Source organism: Symphalangus syndactylus, chromosome 8, assembly GCF_028878055.3.
Source record: "Symphalangus syndactylus isolate Jambi chromosome 8, NHGRI_mSymSyn1-v2.1_pri, whole genome shotgun sequence".
Lineage (NCBI taxonomy): Eukaryota > Metazoa > Chordata > Mammalia > Primates > Hylobatidae > Symphalangus > Symphalangus syndactylus.
In genome coordinates, this window is record NC_072430.2 from 119,630,008 (window position 1) to 119,650,323 (window position 20,316).

Sequence of the window (20,316 nt, forward strand, 5' to 3'; positions counted from 1 at the left end):
CATCAATATTAGCTCTTGGTCAGAGTACCCACAAAAGAAGATGTTGCAAAGATGCAACCTTCACCATCAGTATGGATGGCGCATACTTTAGATGTAATCCCTTTAGAATCCTAGAAACTTCAAAAGCTCCAGATACCAAATGGATGTACTCCATTATTTTATAGATCTGGAACCTACAAGTATTGACTAGTGATATGGAATGAGGCACAGGCCCTCCCCCAGAGCTGTATAACCCCTTCCTCATTTTATGGGTTTATGTAACTTCTTTATCTATTTATGAGATAAATAGATAGTGTTTACCAGTAGTGTTTACCAGTTTTGTAAATAGATAGTGTTTACACCAGTAGTGTTTACCAGTTTCCCCCTTTTTAGACTGTAAGGTTCTTAAGAAAAGCCTACAGTGTACTATGTTGGCACATAGGATGTTTAGCACATGACAAGCACTGGATACTTGATCATGAAGAACATTACTTGGAACAACTTACCGCTAAAGCATCTTTTTTTAAATGGCTATGGCCTGCTCTCCATTGTTGCGTATCTGATTCTGCAAGGATCCTTAGAAAAGCAAACACCCAGCCACAGCCCCAAAGTTATCATCTTACATCGTACCTACCGTATTCATTCATTAACTCACCAACATTGATTACATTCTTATTATATGTAAAATAATGGGCAAGTAAAATAAGAAAACCAGGGATTATGGTACATTCATGAGAACAGCTAAGTAAGGACATGCCCAAAGGACGACTGGAACACATGACAGGGCCCCTAAATCTGAGTTAGTCCCATTTGTATTTCTTACAGAGCAATATCCTTACTCACATCCTTAATGAAAGCCTCTTGCAACCAGAAAAATTTTTCCTTCTGCCTTCTATTAGCCCAGTGGTTCTCAAGTGTGGATGATTCCCCTACCCCAGGGGACATTTGGCAATGTCTGGAGACATATTTGGTTGTCACGACTGTGCATGGAGTGTCACTGACATCTAGTGAGCAGAGGCTAGGAGTGCTGCTGAACATCCTACAATGCACAACACAACAAAGAATTATCTGGTCCCAGTTATCAGTAGTTGAGAATCAAGGTTGAGAAACCCTGTACAAGACAATGACAGATAATGGAATTATTCAACTCATCCCCATTTCCAGTCCCCATGACCAAATCAAATCAGGAGAGAGAAGAATCCTATTCAGGAACTCTAAATAGCTCCAAGGAAGTCTCAGAGCCTCTATCTCATACTGGATATCTCTGGGAAGTATATGAAAGTATTGCACAAAACTTAGCTGTCCACTGAATTCGGGACATAGGCCCATCTGATTCCAGAAAATTCAACCCTCTGGGTGAACCAACAAAACCTGGGTCAAATCACCAAGTGGCCCATGGCGTCAGTTTACTAACTTTTACTGGACCCAGCCACATGCACGGTATGATGGGCATGGCTAAGGGCCTCTCCTCTAAGATGGTGAAGATGTAGATTCTGCCTCAGTGACATTTATAGGGCTCTATTTTGGAGTGGAATTCAATACGGGAAACATTTTGCATTTAAGAATTCCATCATTCTGAGGGAAAAAAAAAAAGCTAAACACTGAATAGATTTTACTTGTTCTCAGACATGTCTACCAATAGTTACGTTCAGGAAATGTCACATTTATATATATCGTCTTAATGGTAAAATGCATGTACTTCTACTGGGTGTCTTTTTCCTATGAGTAGGAAACATCACTACCTGTATAAGTGGTACTGTGTGCCATGGCATAATCTATTTATAAGAGGAAACCCTATCAGGAAAGGGACATATGGCAAATCCTGGAAAGAAAATTCTGACATTCTTTTTTGTCTCTAAGGGTTAGTTAAATTTGTATATGTATTTTTTCTCATTTCCCCAGAATTACAATTACATGGGTATGTAGTGGCACCTGGAAACATAGGAGATTTGCTATAAGTCTAGTTCTGATCCCACTTCCAGATGACATTTGTCATTAACTTTTAACTGCAAATAAGGACTAAGGACACTGTAATGGTCTTGAGGCCCCCTCGGTGATTTGACGCAGTTGTCCTTCCTGGATATCCCAAACAGAAGTCACCCACAGGAAAATTTTAATTGTTTTAATTATTCATATTTCATCCTGACCCTCATTCTCTAAGGGTCATCCATACTTCAGCTATGGATATCTGTCCACATTCAAAACATGTATCTCTTATAAGTGGCCCAGTTATAATCCAACAATCCGTATCAGTTAAAACATTAAGATTTAGAAATGACTTAATATGTTACTGTGTCTTAGGGTTTTTTATATTCTTAGGAAAGACTTTGGAGTTAGTTATAGTATATAGTGAGTAGAGGCTAACTAATACATTTCTAAAATTTGTCGGGCTGTTATTATGAGCAGATTGGGGGATATCCTACATGTATCAGGAACACATAGAATATGAGGAGAAGGAGATACCACCACCGTGTCTCTCAGATGACACTGTGCAGATTATGTTCTACCTAACCATGAAACAAGCAGATTAATTTGGCAACACTGCAAGGAAACGTGTAATCTCTCCATCACAGTCAGTAGCAAAGCTATCTGCCTACTCCTGTAAGCCAACTATGCAAGTGCCTCTATTTTTCCCTTTCACTGAATTCTGGCATTCTTTCTCCACGACCTATCTCAAATATACATTCCGCTATTCTGGTAACTACCACCCTATCTGTTCTCAATGACCACACTCTTAAAAGCCTCTGAAAGAACTCTCCTGGCATCTGCCCACCCACACCTATCTCCACTTCACTAATACACTCTCCAGTAAGATCCATATTCCTCAGGCAGAAACAATGTCTTATGGTACCTGTGTAACTATTCACCATTTGTTGTCTAATATTCTGGGCACAGTGAGACGTAAACAGACATTCATTACATTTACCATGTTATATAGCAGTTTACCTGCTATCTTGTCTCTCCGTCTCTCTTTCCCACTTGAACTGTAAGTTTATATAGGGCAAGACATATGCCTCATGCATTTCTCTATCTACAGTGACTTGCATAGCCTCCCGCATGCTGTACGAATTCATTATGTTCTTATTGAATGAATGGTTGGGCTTACATAATAATTAAGACATTCTTCTACTTTGTTTTTTGATAAATAAAATTTTAACCACTTTTATCAATTTTATTTCATAATGATCAATGTTTCTGTTTAAATTACATGTAATTATGTTTTAATTCATGTATCTTTGTGATTTTAACTATGTAATAACAAAAATGTAATACTAACACAAGCTAGAGGAAAGTTTTAAAACTCTTAAATTCTTATTGCCCTTTCTTTTTACACTGATTTTAGCTAAAATGGTTATAAATTAATCTAAAATTAATACAAGGAGAGACCTCTACATCCTTTCTTATCTATATAACCAAATGAAGGCAAACACCTGTTTTACTTTCAGTTATCTTACACTCCTAATAATATCTTTTGGTCAGTTTCTAAGCTCATCCATATTTTTCAATATTAAACAAAAGCCTTGGCACTTTAAAATTTGACCCGACTAAACTCTGATTAAATATTTTTTCAAGTTCTGCCGGAGCCATATAATAGGAGCAGAGGTACGAATTTAGAAGCTGCAGGTCATGAATGAGTGTCAGCAGAAATAGGGAGCAAATCCACAGAGGCAATTGCCCCCAGGATCTCAGGAAAGCTGAATCCCTTCTCCAAATAATGACCCTGTGCGCTCTAGGGGATGATCTTTGCTATTCGCCAACTGTGTGAGCAATGGCACACGGCCAGGGGCTCCCATTGTGCTGATAGATTCTGAGAGGCAGTGTAAGGAGGAAAGAGAAGGGTAAGATCTGTGATGTTGGATCATCTGTTGTGCAAATGAGCAAGAAAACCATAAACGTAATTGTTTCTTTTTTCAGACAGCTAGTTGGAGTCGATGCTGTGTACAGTGTTGGATTTTTTTTTAAACATCTCATCCTGAAGCTAATGCTTAGAGATGTATGAATTTAATAACAGAAAGCTGGTGCCAGACGCAAAATCACATCAAAACACTTGGCAACTGGCCAACAAGTAGTGACTGCAGTGTGATCATGTCTTTCAGAAGAGCATTCTATTAAAAGAAACATGGCAGGCCTCTTTTGATGAAACCAAAGGTGGCATTTTTTCCCCTCACTTATAGAACAGAAAAGGAAGACTGTTTTGTTTCCTAATGAGGCTATGCTGGTGAATCTTCCTTCACTAAAGGGAAGCAATTTTAGTGGAATTGTTTATCCAGTAAAATATATGCCAGTTTCATTGCACAGCTATATAAAGCATGAAAGTTAATAGCATGATGGGAAATATCATTAATGCAACTTTATTATTGTACATAATTTTATAAATTAAACTCCAATTACTTAGTAGTTTAGAGAAAATAGTGAATATACAGCAGTATACAACTTGAGCTAGATAAACTACCTGGAGGCAAAACTAAAATTAAGTAAAGCAGACATGATCAGTCATCTAGAGAATAATCAACAGATGATAAAATAAACCTGGACTTTAATCCTACTTCCAAAACCAACTCAGTGTCTCATCTCATGCAACCCCATGAATTTGGTTGTCTATAATATTAGATAGACAAATACTTCTTTAGAGGGAACTATAGTTATCTACTTCTTAGATACTGTTAATTATGTCCCGTATAATTCTTTGTAAAATGGTAATCCAGTTTGTAAATGATGGATATTAATTTTTCTCACAGCTCCTCTAATGCCTGGTTCACAAAATATCTGTCTCAAGTAAACCTCTTTGTGAAGATTTACCTGATTACCCCAGCTGAAAGCTCTCTTTCTGCTTTAAGTATAGAGGGTGTCTTGCTTCAGCTTCCCTCTGGCACTCTTCATTGTACTATCTCCTATTATTGTTATTGATTTAATGTTTTCCCTCCCCTGCTAGAACATCAGCATACATTATTGCTAATTCATCACTCACTTAGTGACAAACATAGAGACCATCAACACTGGAACAAGAAGGATTGCCATTCTTCTTCCATCCCACCTTTGCACTGATTATACAAGAGGGAATAGACACTAGCTGGCTGTGGTCTTCTTACAGAATTACACACTGGTGCTCATTGAGGTCATGCTTGTATATGCCTAGAACTGTGCCATTCTCATAGACAATGTATCATGTCATCTCCCCACTCAAAACTTTCAGATGGCTTCTCCTTATACTGAACACACAGTGCGAATCCCCTTACCTTTTCTTTCATGATCGATTCTGCATGCTCTGGTCTCTGAGGTTCCTTTTCTACGTATCCCAATCCCTTTCCTCATCCCTTGCCATGTTGCAACCATGTTAGCTGACTTTTTGCTCTTCTAAATGGTTGGGTTTGTCCCCCACCTCAGGATCATTTGCTGTTTCTCGGCATGCAACACTCTCTTCCAGATATTCATATGCTGCTGCTGATTTTTCCTTGTCCTTGTTGGTCTCTACTGAAATGTCACTTCTAGCAGAGGCCTTCTTTTGACACTCTATTAAATCCCTACCTTATAATTTCTACCTGTTAACCTGCTTTATTTTCTCACTAGCACACTCATTATTATTTAATTACGCTATTTATTTATTTGATCATGCTGTTGCTTTCCCTTCCTTTAGAATGCAAGTAACAAAAGGATAGAGAAACTGTTTTATTCACCTCTGTATCCCAGTGCCTAGAATGGTGCCTGGCACATAGAAGCCTCTCAGTCTATTAATATATTTTTTAAATAGATTAATAAATGAATGAATGAACATCAGATTGTTTTATGCATCAAGCCTAATTATTGAAACAACAAAATCAGTGTGAATCAGCAACCCAACAATTAGGGGTCCCAAGCTGTGTCTCATGACAATTCTTAACATGTTTATATTTTTTGCTAAACGGGTTGCAGTTGCACTCTTAAAGTATCACCTATATTATTTGACGATCAAAATAATGAGAATGTTATTAAAGGAGAAATTGTGCTACATGCTAAGGAATTTAGTATTAAAGTTTGGCAACCAAATATCTATAATTATAGATAAATATAATATTTTCTTGAGAGATACTAAAAAAATACCTCTAACAGAATTAGCTCATGGTTGATTCAAGATTACAATATTGTTTTCAGTTCTGAAGACAGATAGGCTTCTGGAAGTCTTTTTAGGTTTAGAATCCCAGGAAGGAAAATTGAAGTTGTAAATGGTCAGGTTGTTAATGCCTTAGATTCCCTATTCATTCTTCAACTGCTCCTCACACCATAAAGCAGAACATGCATTAACCTCATTTAAAGGTTGTCATTCAATTACGTATACTTTTAACTTTATTACTTTGAATTTCAGGACCCTTAATTTCCTTTTTTGCACTTCCTGGTTTTTATTGTATCTCAAAGTATCACACATGGTAGTACCAGTACGTGATTCTTCCAGGATGATGGCCCTGACGCTTATCTTACACCTATGACATCTCATGCTTGTGATGAGTCTCAGGCAATGTGTCACTGATAATTTAAGGTTGGATAGAGAATCTTTGAGGGATGTAAAGGAGGCCTACCTTAGTCACCCATCTTATAAAGCAAAGTTGAGACATTCACCCAAACTAGATTGTACTCAATCTCACATAAAGACAGTTATTCCAGTTTGTACCTACTTTGTTATTTCATATTTAGATCATCACATTTATAGACATAGAAAACAAAATCGTGAATCTAAGCTTGCATGGCTTCCTGGCTATCTCAGAAGGAAACAAGATTTGATCTCTCAGAACAATTGAACACACTTGAGAAGTGCCCCCACCTGTCTTTAAATAGTGCATCATCAATTCCTTTCCTACGAAGCAGATCTTGTGGGCCATAGGGTGTGTCTTTGCATTTAGAGTCTGTGTCACAGAGTAGGGTCTGCAGGAACGGGAAGAATCCAGTACTAGGAAGGTTTCGAGGTGCGAGGTAACCTAAAATTAAAAAAAACAGTCATTACATCACTATGGCACATTTGCCTGGGAAACAAAATAAATGCAGTAACTCTGCTCTGTGAAGTTACCTCCTGGATTACCACTGTCCGGGTCCCCCAGCCGAGCCCCAACTCTGCAACTAACACTCACCACTGAGTAGGAGCAGTCTTGGAGGGTGTTATGTTTAACTTCCCTTTTCCGGATTTGCTAATATGTATAAAAACACTTAAAAATGCCTGGTTACCCCATGAATTCCCTTCCTGGGATTTATTCTAAGGAAATACTTACAGGTAGTTGCAAGAATGTTTGCCAGAATGTTTTAAAAATAAATCACAGCGTATCCACACGATAAAACAAAAAGCAACCAATACAAATGTTGTCAATTAATACAAAAAGTGTTTATAACACATTGTTAGTTTAAAAGAACAGATCAGAAAACAGTATGAACAGAAGAGTTCTAATCTTTTAATACACACACGCACACACACACGTATACTAAAAAATCCAAAAGATTGCATCACCAAAATTTGATTGATGGCTTTTTTCCTGGTTAGTGTACTTCATTTCATTTTCTTCCTTTTGACTGTATATTAACTGTGTGTTATCACAATTTACATGTCTTCTTTTGTAATCAAAGTAGGTATAAATGCAGCCGTTCTTCCAGAACCCAGGAGCTATTTTTGGTCTCTTTAAAATTTAACATTTTAATTATCCTATATACACAACTTCTTTTTCCTATTTAAAAACCAATAGAGAATGGTATGAATGAAAATGCAAATTTTCTCCAAAATTAAAGTCATACAAAAGAGTAATTTTAATAGTAAGAGATTTTGTAAACTTTAACATTTCCTTTATAAAATACGATGATGGCATACACACGAGTCATGACAATAGGCAAGCTGGGAAACACACATCTTTTCACAATTAGGTTTGGTATGAAAACCACTAGATTTCTTCCTTTGCGGGAATACGCAGACAATGAACTTTCAGAAAAGGCAAGTTTAGGAAAATTAAGGCTAAAAAGCAAAACTTGCATCTCCTTATGGATGTGTTAAAAAAAAAAAAAAAAAAAAAAAGAGTGCCAGTATAGGTCTGTTTTCATTTTAAAGAGAAAGGAGAAAAGTAAAAAAAAAAAAAGAGAGAAAGAGAGAATGGTAAGAGCAACATGGCCATGCATTAATCTACCAGTAGAAAGCATAAATAGGTATTTGATTCCAGTAACTTAAATATAGGTCTATATAAAGAAAGAGCTGGGGGAAAAAATAAAGAAGGGAAAATATGAAAGCTTGCCAGAAGAGAAGCAAAGAGGGAAAAATAGAGATTGGAGAATGCTCTACTGTTGACCTTAAAGATGGCGGAAAAAGCTGTAAGTCAAGGAATGTGGGGAGCCTCTAGAACTTCTAACTAGAACAATCTAGAAGACAGCTTTTCCTCTAAGAGGGTCCAGAAGGAATGCAGCCCTGCTGACACCTTGGATTTTAGCTCGCTGAGACCAAATTCTGGACTTCTGACCTCCAGAACTGTAAAATAATAAGTTTGTGTTGTTTTAAGACACTCCGTTTAGGGTAATTTATCACAGTAACTTTAGAAAAAATAGTTTAGAAATTAATACCAGTATGAATGAAAGATTTGAAAACTCAGAAGAAATTGGAGAGAACTGAAGCCCACCAAACTATTCACTAGTTCCTTCCATGTGGACCCTCTTTGACACCAGAGAGATTAGTGCCTCTCCTAATGTTAAACCTAAGTGAAAATTGCAGTGAACCAATAATAATTCCCACCACTGCTTTCATTGTATGCAATTCCCTGAATAAAATAGAGAGTAGCTGCTAAACTGCCTGTTAGCTTTTCATGTCATCCCTCTGAAACAAAATTTTACCACAGTGAACTGTATATGGCAAGACCTTTTAAAGTCTGCAGTGGAGGTTCACCATTCATGGTAATCCACTCTGTTACACAGATCTCCGCTGTAGCCTCTCACTCAGGGTGTGGGACTGCAAATGAGCTTATTCCTATCTCTCTCAAACACATGCAGTGGCTGATTTGAATGGAAGATAGATGGAAGGGCAACAGAAAGAGATGACCAGATGACCCCTCTGCTCTATGCCACTTATCAGCGTGATGGTGTGGCTGAGTCAGGCAGTACTGAAAAAATGAGACACTCAAGAAAAGCCATGTTGCAATACAAAGAGAGAGAAAGAAGGAAAAAGATGTCATGGAAAAAAGAGCTTTCAGTGACATCAAATTACCTTTCCTGGCATTCATTACAAATTGCAAACGATTTGAGAGGAATTTGAAGGAATTTAACCCACATCATTCTTTGGTATGATATCTACAGAGGACAAACCTAATTTATAGGAAAATTCATCACAGAGTTTCTTTAAAAATAAACTCCCATGGTGTTGAAAGTATAGACAGTCTATGCTTTGCACAGTTTTTTGATAATGGATTTTTAACATGTTACATGGGATCGTGCAAATGAGGAATTGATTCAGGCATGCACAAGTTTCAGCTAACAGAGTGCCATGGATGGCTTGCATTATTTGTCTTGCCATAATCTTTTAATCAAGACCTATACCCTCATCACTGTAAGGGTGCCTGTTGCAACAACAATAACAACAGTGATTAAGTATCTACTGTATCCTATGCTGTGCTAGGCATGTAACATTTACTTATGTTATTCATCCTTCCTTGACATCTATAATATACTTTCTCATATACATCAACTTCTCATAAATTCTGGAAATCCTCTAGAAGTAATGTCTGAATTAAATAGAATTAAATTTCCTGTAGCTTTCTTGTAAAAAAATGATATTTTTTCCATTCTCTTCCCATCTGTTATGTATACAAATAAAAAGAGCAATGGTGGAATCAAACCGTTACACATTTTAAAGAGCTGCTAATTTTAACGTGAGCCCATTCTATCCTTGAAGGTGTTTCTGGCACTTTCAGTTCTGAAATCACATTTCCCATTAAGTTCCCCAGTGCTAGGATAAAGAAAAAAGAGAAGCCTCTCTCTCTCTTTCACAAAACTTCCATGCAGCAAGCATAGGAATTGCAAAATTAAGGCTAATAATTGAGTGTCTATGTTCCCAGCCAAAGCACAAATTTAAGGACACAAATAAAGGAAAATCATGATTGTGCAAACCATGGCAGCCCCATACAAGTAAAAATAATAATAAAAAAAAATCTCAGGCAGGGTTTTGAGACAGAGTGTTTAAGCAGGATAAGTCCATGGTACCACGATTCCCGAAAGTCTCATCCCAGGATAACATTCATGCCCATCTCCAGGAGAAAAGCTATTGAAGAATCTGCCGATTTCATAGGGTCGAATTCAGAAGATGTCAGCATCATCTGGGAGTAGGGTGAGGTATGTGTTGGTTGGCAAAATCCAAAGCTGGTTATGGCTTAGTTTCTCAGGGGCCCCAGGCAAAGGCAGTGAGCAGCCAGCCACCCATGGGTGGAGAGAGGTCATTCTCATTGAATGGATACAGTCTACCTCATTGACACTGTCCAGTCATAACACTGACACAATCCACGTTATTTCAAGGAGTTGAATCAAACCAAACTATGAAACACTTTTGGGAACAAACCACCAATTAACTCAGCTTTAAAGTAAATCAGATTCATTTTTCATTGCTGTAAGAATGAAACTAGAATTACAAAAAGAATCAGTTCTAAGAATTTTTTAAATGTATGCTTTGTAAACAATTGTGGTATCAGTGGATATATGTAATGTTTACCTCAAAGGGAGATCAATTTTGATTTTCCTTTTCCCTTCCTGGCAAAAGACTCTATTCCGAACACTGTCAGTGTGACAGAATGTAAAGATTAGAGTGATGGTTGTCCAAGTTTGATCCTTGGACCAACAATATCAGTGTCACCTGGGAACTTATTAGAAATAAAAATTTCAGATCCCACCCCAGATCTCCTTAATCAGAAACTCCGGGGGTGGGTTCATCAATCTGTGTTTTAATAAGCTCTCTAGGTAATTCTGATGCACAGTGAAGTTTGGGAATCACTAGATTAGACTGCAAAGCTTTTCATGAGAATCAGTAAATATTTTTAAGCTTGTGGGCCATACTGTCTCCATTACAATTACTGAATTTTGCAATTAGAGTATGAAAGCAGCCATAGACAATGGGTGCCTCAATGAGCCTGGTTGTATTCCAGTAAAACTTAATTTGCGACAATAGGCTGGAATTGGCCCACGGGCTGTAGTTTGCTGACTCCTGCGAGGATAGCCTTTCTTACAGGCATCTCCCTCCTTCTCCTGCCTTGTTCACTTCCTGTTTTCACTTTCTCCCGCATCCTTCTTTTCCTCTTCCCTCGTTGCATCTAATCGACTTAATTCTTTTTCCTCTATTTCTTAATGTCTTCTTTCCTTTTCACTCACGACTTCCTCTTTTCATTCAATTTCCAACTCTTCTTTTCCCTTTTTCTCCTGCTGCTGCCTTTCCTCCCTGCTCCCCTCTCTGTATTCATTGATGCAGCCGAGAATGCAGTTGTCTCTCAATGTCTTCCTTTACTTTGTCTTTTTCACCACCATAGAAGAATTTTGACTCACTTCCGTAATAAATTCAGGAGCACATTGCTCATTGGCACTGTCTAGAGAAGTGCTATTTTCTATTTATTTTATTATTGCAGAAAGTTATGCCATGGTCTTTTCAGGAATGAAGCTACTTTCATTTGAAATCATTAGGCTCTGGAAATATTCTGTAGGCTGCCTTGGTGACATTTGTACATATTATAGCAATGGTAGAATCAGAGGCTTTCCACTGTTTCATTCTGTTTTTCTCAAAACAGGTCAGAAGACAACCTAGTCAGTATTTTTATATTTCCAGGTGAAAGGCATTTATTTAGTCTTTACCCCAGTGAAGAATAGAATGATACATTTTGGAAGTAAAATTCTGACTTTTTAAAAAATACATGGAGTTACTCATTTGAGAGCATTATATTTTTCTTAATTTCTTTGGATACAGGGTCACAGTGGCAGAATAAGTGTCAGGCCTTCTGATCATGCAAACAATATCTCCTTGTCAAGCACCACGACAGGGACTTAACACCGTAACAAGAGTACAGAATGAGAGAAGCATATCAAAAATATCACCCGTAAACAATCAAATACCTAAATGTGAAGTTTCAAAACATAGGAAAGGAAATGAATCTTAGAAGCATATTTGTAATAATTTATTAAAGTTTTTTTAATCTTCTTGTATTTTTCAAGCACATTTTGTTCTCGATTACATTTGAAAAGACAAGTTAAATTGTAAATGATATAAACTTGGCCTTTCAAAGTAGTTTGTAACATTATAGCAGGAGCCTGTAGATCTGTTCCTGTTCTCCTTCGCATGCACCTTTCATTTGAGGGATCAGTCTACTTACTGAGGGGAGGTGTCCTGTCTACCACCCACCTTCAGATAAAATCAAATACACCAGCTCTTCCTGATTCCAGTCCCTTGGAATGAGGGTTTCTACAACTATGTAGCCTAGAGTGACTTTAGCCTAGGGCTAAAAACCAATATGACTTCGAACCTGCAAATAGAGACGCTAACCTAGTAAAATTGCATCTTTTTAAGAGACTGGATAAAAAAATAAGCTATTTAAAAGAAAGAAAAAACCTTACACAGTTCTTAGCACAATGCTTCACACATTGTAAACAATTATTAAATATGTGAATAAATGCATGGCTGTAGGAACCCCTGGGGGCGTCCGAGGAAGACTGTGTGACTCAAGACTCTAACCTAATATACATCGTTATGTTTATCGTTTGTAGGACAAAGATTCAAATTGTATCCCAATGTTATAGTAAGTTCAAGGGATAATATTGCATTATATTCACATGCCTTGCAAAATAGATTTAATTGATTAATAAAATCGATAATATTTATTGTTGTAGGGCCTTTCGTTATTGGTTTTTCTGAAAATCTACATAATACACATTGACATCCATAAATGTCAACCTCTGGATTTATTATCCACAAAGTGAATCCATTCGCCATCTATTCAATAATATTTACTGGGCAGGTATTGTGTGCTTGGCACCAAGAAAGGTGTTAAGTAGGGTTCATCCTTCTATTTTTTAAAAACTTGTTCATCTTAACAGTTAAAAAATATTACTCTGGGTGATTATGGAAAGAGAGAAAAAGAGAGAGAGTATGTGAATCTGGTTTACAAGGTCATCACAGTTTTATTAAGTAAAATGCATATAGAAATCATTTGTTTTCCTGAACTGCCAGAAATATTGTGTACTAAAAAGTGTATATTTGAAAACAAACAAAAGACATTGGTTAAAAAATAAACCTTCAGCTAGGAGCAAGGCCTCACACCTATACTCTCGCACTTTGGGATGCCAAGAAGGATGGATTGTTTAAGCCCAGCAGTTCGAGACAAAGCCTGGGCAACATGGCGAAACCCTGTTTCTACAAAAAATACACACTCAAAAAAACCCACAAACTATCTCGGCATGGTGGTATGTGCCTGCAGTCCCACCTACTCCAGAGGCTGAGGTAGGAGGATTGCTTGAGCTCAGGCGTTCAAGGCTGCAGTGAACCGTGATCATGCCACAACACTCCAGCCTGGGCAACAGAGTGAGATCCTGTCTCAAATAAAAATAAAATAAAATAAAATAAAATAAAATAAAATAAAAATAAAATAAGAAATAAATCTTCATGGTTTTGAAGGAATTTAACAAACATCATTTCATACAAGCTCCATGACAATTCTGCAAGATAGGCAGGTTGAGGGTTTATGCCCATTTTGTAGATAACCTCCGAGAAATCAAGCAATTTGGTCAAAGTCCAAATAAATAATTAATAATAAACTAACATAAATAATAAAATGCCAGAGATGGATCTAGAACTATATGATAGATTACAGTAATGAAAACAATGTGTTCAGCTAAGCTTCAGAATCTTAGAGGAGGAAAGAGACTGAGAATTTGAAAAACAGGTACACTTCTAGTTTTGCTGTTGAATCACTGAATCACCAGGGGGTAAATTAACCTAGGACTCTATTTCCACACCTCCCAAATTGAATTTTTTTTGGGATTTTGCCATCTCACAGGGCACAGGGAAGATCAATTAGGCAATGCTTGTGTAAGGTACTATAAGCATTGAAGACACAAGGCCCCATGGAACCATGAGTTACCATTGCTCATCGGGCTCCTCTTGCATCATTCATCTTATTTTCCACTTGCTGGCTGTGGCTTCCCTGCTCGACCTGGTCTCCCGGCTCGTGCCTTGAGCCAGTGAATGGTCTGGAGTGTTGCATGATGCACTTCTCTTCCTAGTAATTCATAATATGTACCTGTATCAACCAGTGTAGTGTTTAAATTACTGTGTGCTCAGTGGGTGTGGTGCCATGATACATTCTCCCTCCTTCTCCCCAGGCAAGTCTTGCTTCATAGCACAGATTCTTTTCCAAGTTCAAATCCATTGGCAAAAAGGTAGACTGTAGGTGGTAATGAGGGCTGAGGCAAGATGCCTAATCCTGAAAGCAGTGATTAAGGAGGTCCTGTACTCAAAATGTTGACACCTGAATATGTTCAATTGCTACAGCCACAAGGAAGAAGAACAAACCTTGGGTCATTTGGGTGGGTGTCCTACGATGTCGGGATCTTTCTGACATCCTCTGCATCCTTCATAGCTGCTGCCAAGTACCACAGCCAGACGGATTTTGAAAGGTACAAAAAGTGTCCCTATGGATAGGACATAGGGACACTTTTCATACCTTCAGACTCTGGCTATGAAACTATAGGCAAGAGGCATTGGGGAAAGATCTCTGCCTTCTTTAATTGTTGGCTTATTGCTATTATTATTTTTTAAGGGAAGCAGAGTTTTTAGAAGGCAGTCTGGACTCAGGACCTTGCCGTCTCTTTGGATGTTATCTCTTTGACCCTTTAGTGTACACTTGAATTGATGGTCAGCCCAGAAGACTCCATAACCCCACCTTCCTGCATGTCCAGACCAAAATGTAGCTCCTTCTTTTCTGAAGATTAAGGAGACCCTGCTGGGTGATGGGTTCCAAAGATCATGGCCTGGTCTCTTTAAATTTTAAACAAAATGTTTTGATTCAAGGCTGGGAGATATAACAGTAACAAATACATGGCAGATAATAAACTCCCTTGTGGACTGAATCTGGGGGAAGTTTAAAAATAAAAATCTCACTCATACTTTCAAAACATTTCCACTTAACAAGGAATGTTGAGCTCTTGGCCAGGTGCGGTGGCTCACGCCCCCCAGCACTTTGGGAGGCCAAGGTGGGTGGATCACGAGGTCAGGAGTTCGAGACCAGCCTGGCCAACATGGTGAAACCCTGTCTCTACTAAAAATACAAAAATTAGCTGGGCGTGGTGGCAGGCACCTGTAACCCCAGCTACTTGGGAAGCTGAGGCAGGAGAATTGCTTGAACCCGGGAGGCAGAGGTTGCAGTGAGCCGAGGTCACGCCATTGCACTCCAGACTGGGTGACAGAGCAAGACTCAGTCTCCAAAAAAAAAAAAAGAAAGAAAGAAAGAAAGAAAAGAAACAAGGAATGTTGAGTTCTATGGCTCATCTGGGGTAAGTAGGGTTTATTAGTCTTGTTAGATAAACCTTACAGTAACTGACATTTTGCTTTTCTGAAACTTGTCTTTTAGTAACGAAGATTCACAATTACATTTTAAAAAATCTCCCTGCTATGGCCATTTGCAAATAGAATCCTGGCAACTATTTTTACCCTCTAAATATAAATTAAATTTTTTTAAAATAGACCCCTAGAATCTCATTTCGTTTTAGGACATTCTCCCTGTAAAATTTAGCCTCCTAATTCTCCTTAGATGCAGCTAACCAGGAGATGGTTTTTAGCCTCTGGGCAGGTCTGAATTAACCTGGGTACTCATACACTGGGTATGACCGTGCTGATTGGTCATATCAGAAAGGCCGGTGCTGGTGGGTAAACAGCCACTATGCTGAGCCCCATCAGTTGCAGCCCGTCCCCTGAGATATTCTCCCTTTCCACAGATCCAGCAACACCACTTAGCATCCAGGAAAGGAGGGGTACCCTGGAGGAATGGTACACTGGGGGAGTGGTACTTCCTGCAGCACCACTGCATCTGTTCTGATTGAAGAGGGAAGTGCTGTGCTGATAGTTAACTGTGTTGCTGATCACCTAGGCATCTAGGAGTTAACTCACAAAGCCTGCACTGAGAGAACGAGTTGAGGATTTAATTCCTCTCCTGTTACTATGATCTCCAACGTGATGTTGGGGTTTGGAGGAGTAGAATGGGGAAGCATCAAAGATTTCTCTAAACCAGACTCTGGAGCCAAATGAGTTTAGGAAACTAAACTCTATCTCCCCTTCTGGGAAAGCCAGAATATATTTGCCTATTAAAGACTCTGAAAAGTTTTTCAGTAAAAAACCTGAATAACCTTGGTTAATTCCAGATTTCCACGATCTGATTACAGAACATGTTTTCCTTTCCTTCTTTAAATTTTTCTTCCTGTTTTTTAGGGTAGCATCGGATAATATCCTGGGAATGAATATTCCATGGGGCACACTTTGGAAGACAGAGCCTTAATCCATGATCTCACATATTCCCAGCTGAAAAGATGCCTGAAATTGAAAAGTTGTTTCTCCCCCTCTCAGGAAGAAACCTCTTACATGAGAAAATATTTTGGTTTCAAGTCTTAATGTACTAAAACTTATTTGTAAACTGTCACCTTACTAATATGGCTTACAGATGGTAATTCAGCAAGCACCTTAGTGTTTGTGCATTACTGTTTGTGGCAGTCCCTCAGCAAAACCTATCTCAGACATTGCCTGGAGAAGGGAGTTTCATTCTAGAAGGATTTGAGGAGGCTTATTAAAGTACACACTCTAGAATGGGGAAAAATAATGAGGGACTCAGAAGAGAACAAACAAGAATAGGAAAAAATAAAGCCAATACAATAATATGGGCCACAGGTCTGTGTATATTGATAGAGGTTGGCCACAAATTTGGATCTGGGTGTCAAAGAAATACAGAAACGTGATCATTTACCGAGTTCACAGTGTCCATAAAATAAAAAAATAAATAAATAAGTAGGCCAAGCATGGAGGCTCATGCCTGTTAATCCCAGCACTTTAGGAGGCCAAGGTGGGCAGATCATGAGGTCAGGAGATCGAGAACATCCTGGTCAACATGGTAAAACCCCATCTCTACTAAAAATACAAAAATTAGCTGGGTGTAGTGGTATGCGCCTGTAGTCCCAGCTACTTGGGAGGCTGAGGCAGGAGAATCACTTGAACCCAGGAGGCGGGGGTTGCAGTGAGCCAAGATCATGCCACTGTACTCAAGCCTGGGCAACAGAGTGAGACTCTGTCTCAAAAAATAAAAATAAAAATAAATAAATAAATAAATAAATGTACTGGGATAGATACAGCTTTTACTATACAGAGAGAAATCACACTTGTCAGGCACTATAGGGCTTCACTTTAGTGAGTCAGATGTGAGAGTGTATTTACCCCCCACCACCAACGCATGGGAGCTTCAGTGAAAGTGATGCATTATTCCAGTGGCCAATCCTTAGCAGGAGGGAGATGGAGGTGTTTGCCACTTGCAGGGAAAGAGGGGGGAAACTTGAGTAATGTTCTCCCTTCGCCACTTCTAAAGAGGTCACTGCCAATTTGGGCCACCATCATCATGATACGAGTGTACAGAATATCAAGAAAGATAATGAAAATAGTGTAAAGTTGTTAGGGGTTAATCGGAGAAAATGTCCTTTTCAACTTCTTCCCCAAATCTTTGCCCTTCTAGTAACCTGAGCTAACTTATGAGTTATTGCCCGGAACTATATACTGGCAATATTTTCAGGAAGTACTCTAGTGAGTGATGGTTCAGACAGGAGCAAGAGTCAAAAAGCATCCTCTTAATCCTAGCTTTGCAAATGATTTATTGTGCAACCATAACCCTGTATCTTGAGTCAATTTCCTCACGTATGCAGGAAAAAAAAATCTGGGCCATCCATCCATCACAACTGTCCCAAGTAGAAGAATCCCCTATAAAAGGAGATGAGCATGTTCCAGTATTAAGCACTTAAAATGAAGATTATGTTTGGAAATCAAAATGTAATTTTGAGAACCCATTAAAAGTAATGAAATGGAGAAAAAAAATTTAGTAATTACCCCAATAGAGGTATGTTACTAACAACTATCTTTTCACTTGGAAATCTGACTCAGTTATTATCACAGTGAATTTTGTGTGCTATGGTGTAAAACTAAAAGCCAGTGAAATTTATTGCTGGGATCACTGTATGGAAAAAAAAATAGACCTCACCAAGGCAGAAGCTTAGTCACTTCTTTAATTCAACAGATGGTCTATTCACTCAGGAAGCTCGAAGTCTGGTTCCAGATCCTATCACTCCTTAACAGTTTGTGTAATATTTAGGTCTTTGGTATTCATATTCCATCTATTTACAAATGATACTTGTGACAGCCCACCAGTGGAAAATGTGTGTCACAACCTTTTCTTTCCAGCAGCACTGCTGACAGGTAGCAAAACCCCATCTTCTCGTCAGACTTGACTTTTTTCCTCAACCAAAGATTTCCTTGCCAAGACCTCTGCCAATCGCAAAGAGACAATTTATGTGACCCGTGGCTTGCTTTGTATCCCACAACATGTTACTGGCCTTCTCCCTCCCTCTTTGCAGATCCATTTTTCATCAAAGTTACTGTCTCATTAAAGGGAAAAACAGCAGAGAAAAATTCCCTGGTGGTATGTTCCCATGCTGTACAGTTAAAATTTATCTTTAAAAATATTTTAACGTAGCAATTAGTATTTCTGTTTTTTTTTTTTTAAGAAAAAGTTCTTTTTTTTTCTGAAAAGAAAACACTTCAGAAAAATACACAGGAAAACCAAGAGATTCCGTTTTACATCTATCAGATTGGCAAAAGTTTAAAACAAAGTGTTGAGAGGATATGGAAAACGGGAACTCTCATCCCATGGTGGGGAAAAGCAAATTGGTAAAGCAAGTATGGAAAGTATTTGGCCACGTTTGACAAAGTTTAAAGTGTGCCTAAGTCTAGAGGGGTACTCTAGAAAAACACACACATGTGCAAAAGGAGACATATAAAAGAATATCCATTATGGTAATAAATTGAAAGTGTTCATCAAAAGACCATGGACAAATAGATTGTGATATATTTATGCATGGAGTACATGGGTCAAAGTGAATAAACTCAAGCTGCCTAAATCAATGGAGATAAACTACACAGCACAGTGCTGAGCAAAACATTATGTTGAGCCCAAAAAGCTTAATGCAAAAGGATGTGCGAGTGGGATGCCATTTACATAACATTTAGACACTTGAAAAATAATACTATGTGATGTAGTCAAGTAAATAAACATATAGTAAAAAATATAAAACAAGCATAAGAATGTTACACACTGAATTAGTGATAATGGTTTCCTTCAGGAACAGAAGGAAGGAGGCAGGAAGGGAGGGGGAAAATGGAACCTACTAGGTTTACACAGGGGCCTCCAAGGTACCTTTAATGTTTGATTTCTTTTAAATGATAACACAAATAGATGCTGAGGCAAATATGACATCAAAATAGTAGAGTCTGATAAAGTTGGGCAGTAGATACATGAAGGTCTGTTATTTCTGTGCTTGCCAATGTGTTTGAAATATTTCACAGTTTTCTTAATAATGATGTATTGGAATTGCATTCGACCATAACTAGGTTTAGTTACAAAGTACCAGAGACGGCTCATTACAACGTAAGCTTACCTACAAGCCAGTTCAAGAATAGCTTTATAACAATGCTCTCTGAGTTGATAAATTCCATTCTTTGATTTTGTCAATTTTGTGGGTAACTCATTTACCTAGGTTTTATTTTTTTACGCACTGTCCTCCTTGCCCTGTTTATTATGATACTAGCTGGGATTTCTCTTCCTGAGAGGTAGAGCTAATTCAGAGCTCATTAAATGCATAACTCCAAACTGTTCCATTATATATTACCTCTATCTTCTCTCCACTTAGAATCATCTGCTATTGTGTTTACTCCATTACCGAGCTAAATTAAGTCCTTCAAGAGTCTCTCATAATCCTTCAAACTTCTGGTTGTTGGCAAACATGTGCCATTTATTTGTATTGCTTCTGAATTATTAACAAGTATGTTTTTAAATTGTCTCTAGGTTTCTAAAAGTCAACTCACTGTTCAATGAATGCTGTGCTCTCATTTTACATATTTGCCCATCTCAGCTGGTTTTTGGAATCCGAGATCGGACCTTTTATCTATTATTAAATTATACCTCAAATTACTTACTGCAACAGTTGTTCATAGCCTTGTGGGAAGATCACACACAAAAAATGTAAAGCACTAGATGTTCCTAACCACAAATATTCAGTCAATCCTTTCAAAGAATTTCC

The 20,316-nt window shown here is 38.1% G+C and overlaps 1 protein-coding gene across 1 annotated transcript in view; it reads right to left on the reverse strand.

The window, feature by feature from the left end:
• ABCA12 (ATP binding cassette subfamily A member 12) overlaps positions 1-20,316 on the reverse strand; it is a 209,892-nt gene that overhangs the window by 128,048 nt on the left and 61,528 nt on the right. Inside the window, exon 3 of the mRNA XM_055290518.1 lies at positions 6,773-6,926. Within this exon, the coding sequence (XP_055146493.1) occupies positions 6,773-6,926 (154 nt within the window). The remainder of the gene's footprint in view (positions 1-6,772; positions 6,927-20,316) is intronic.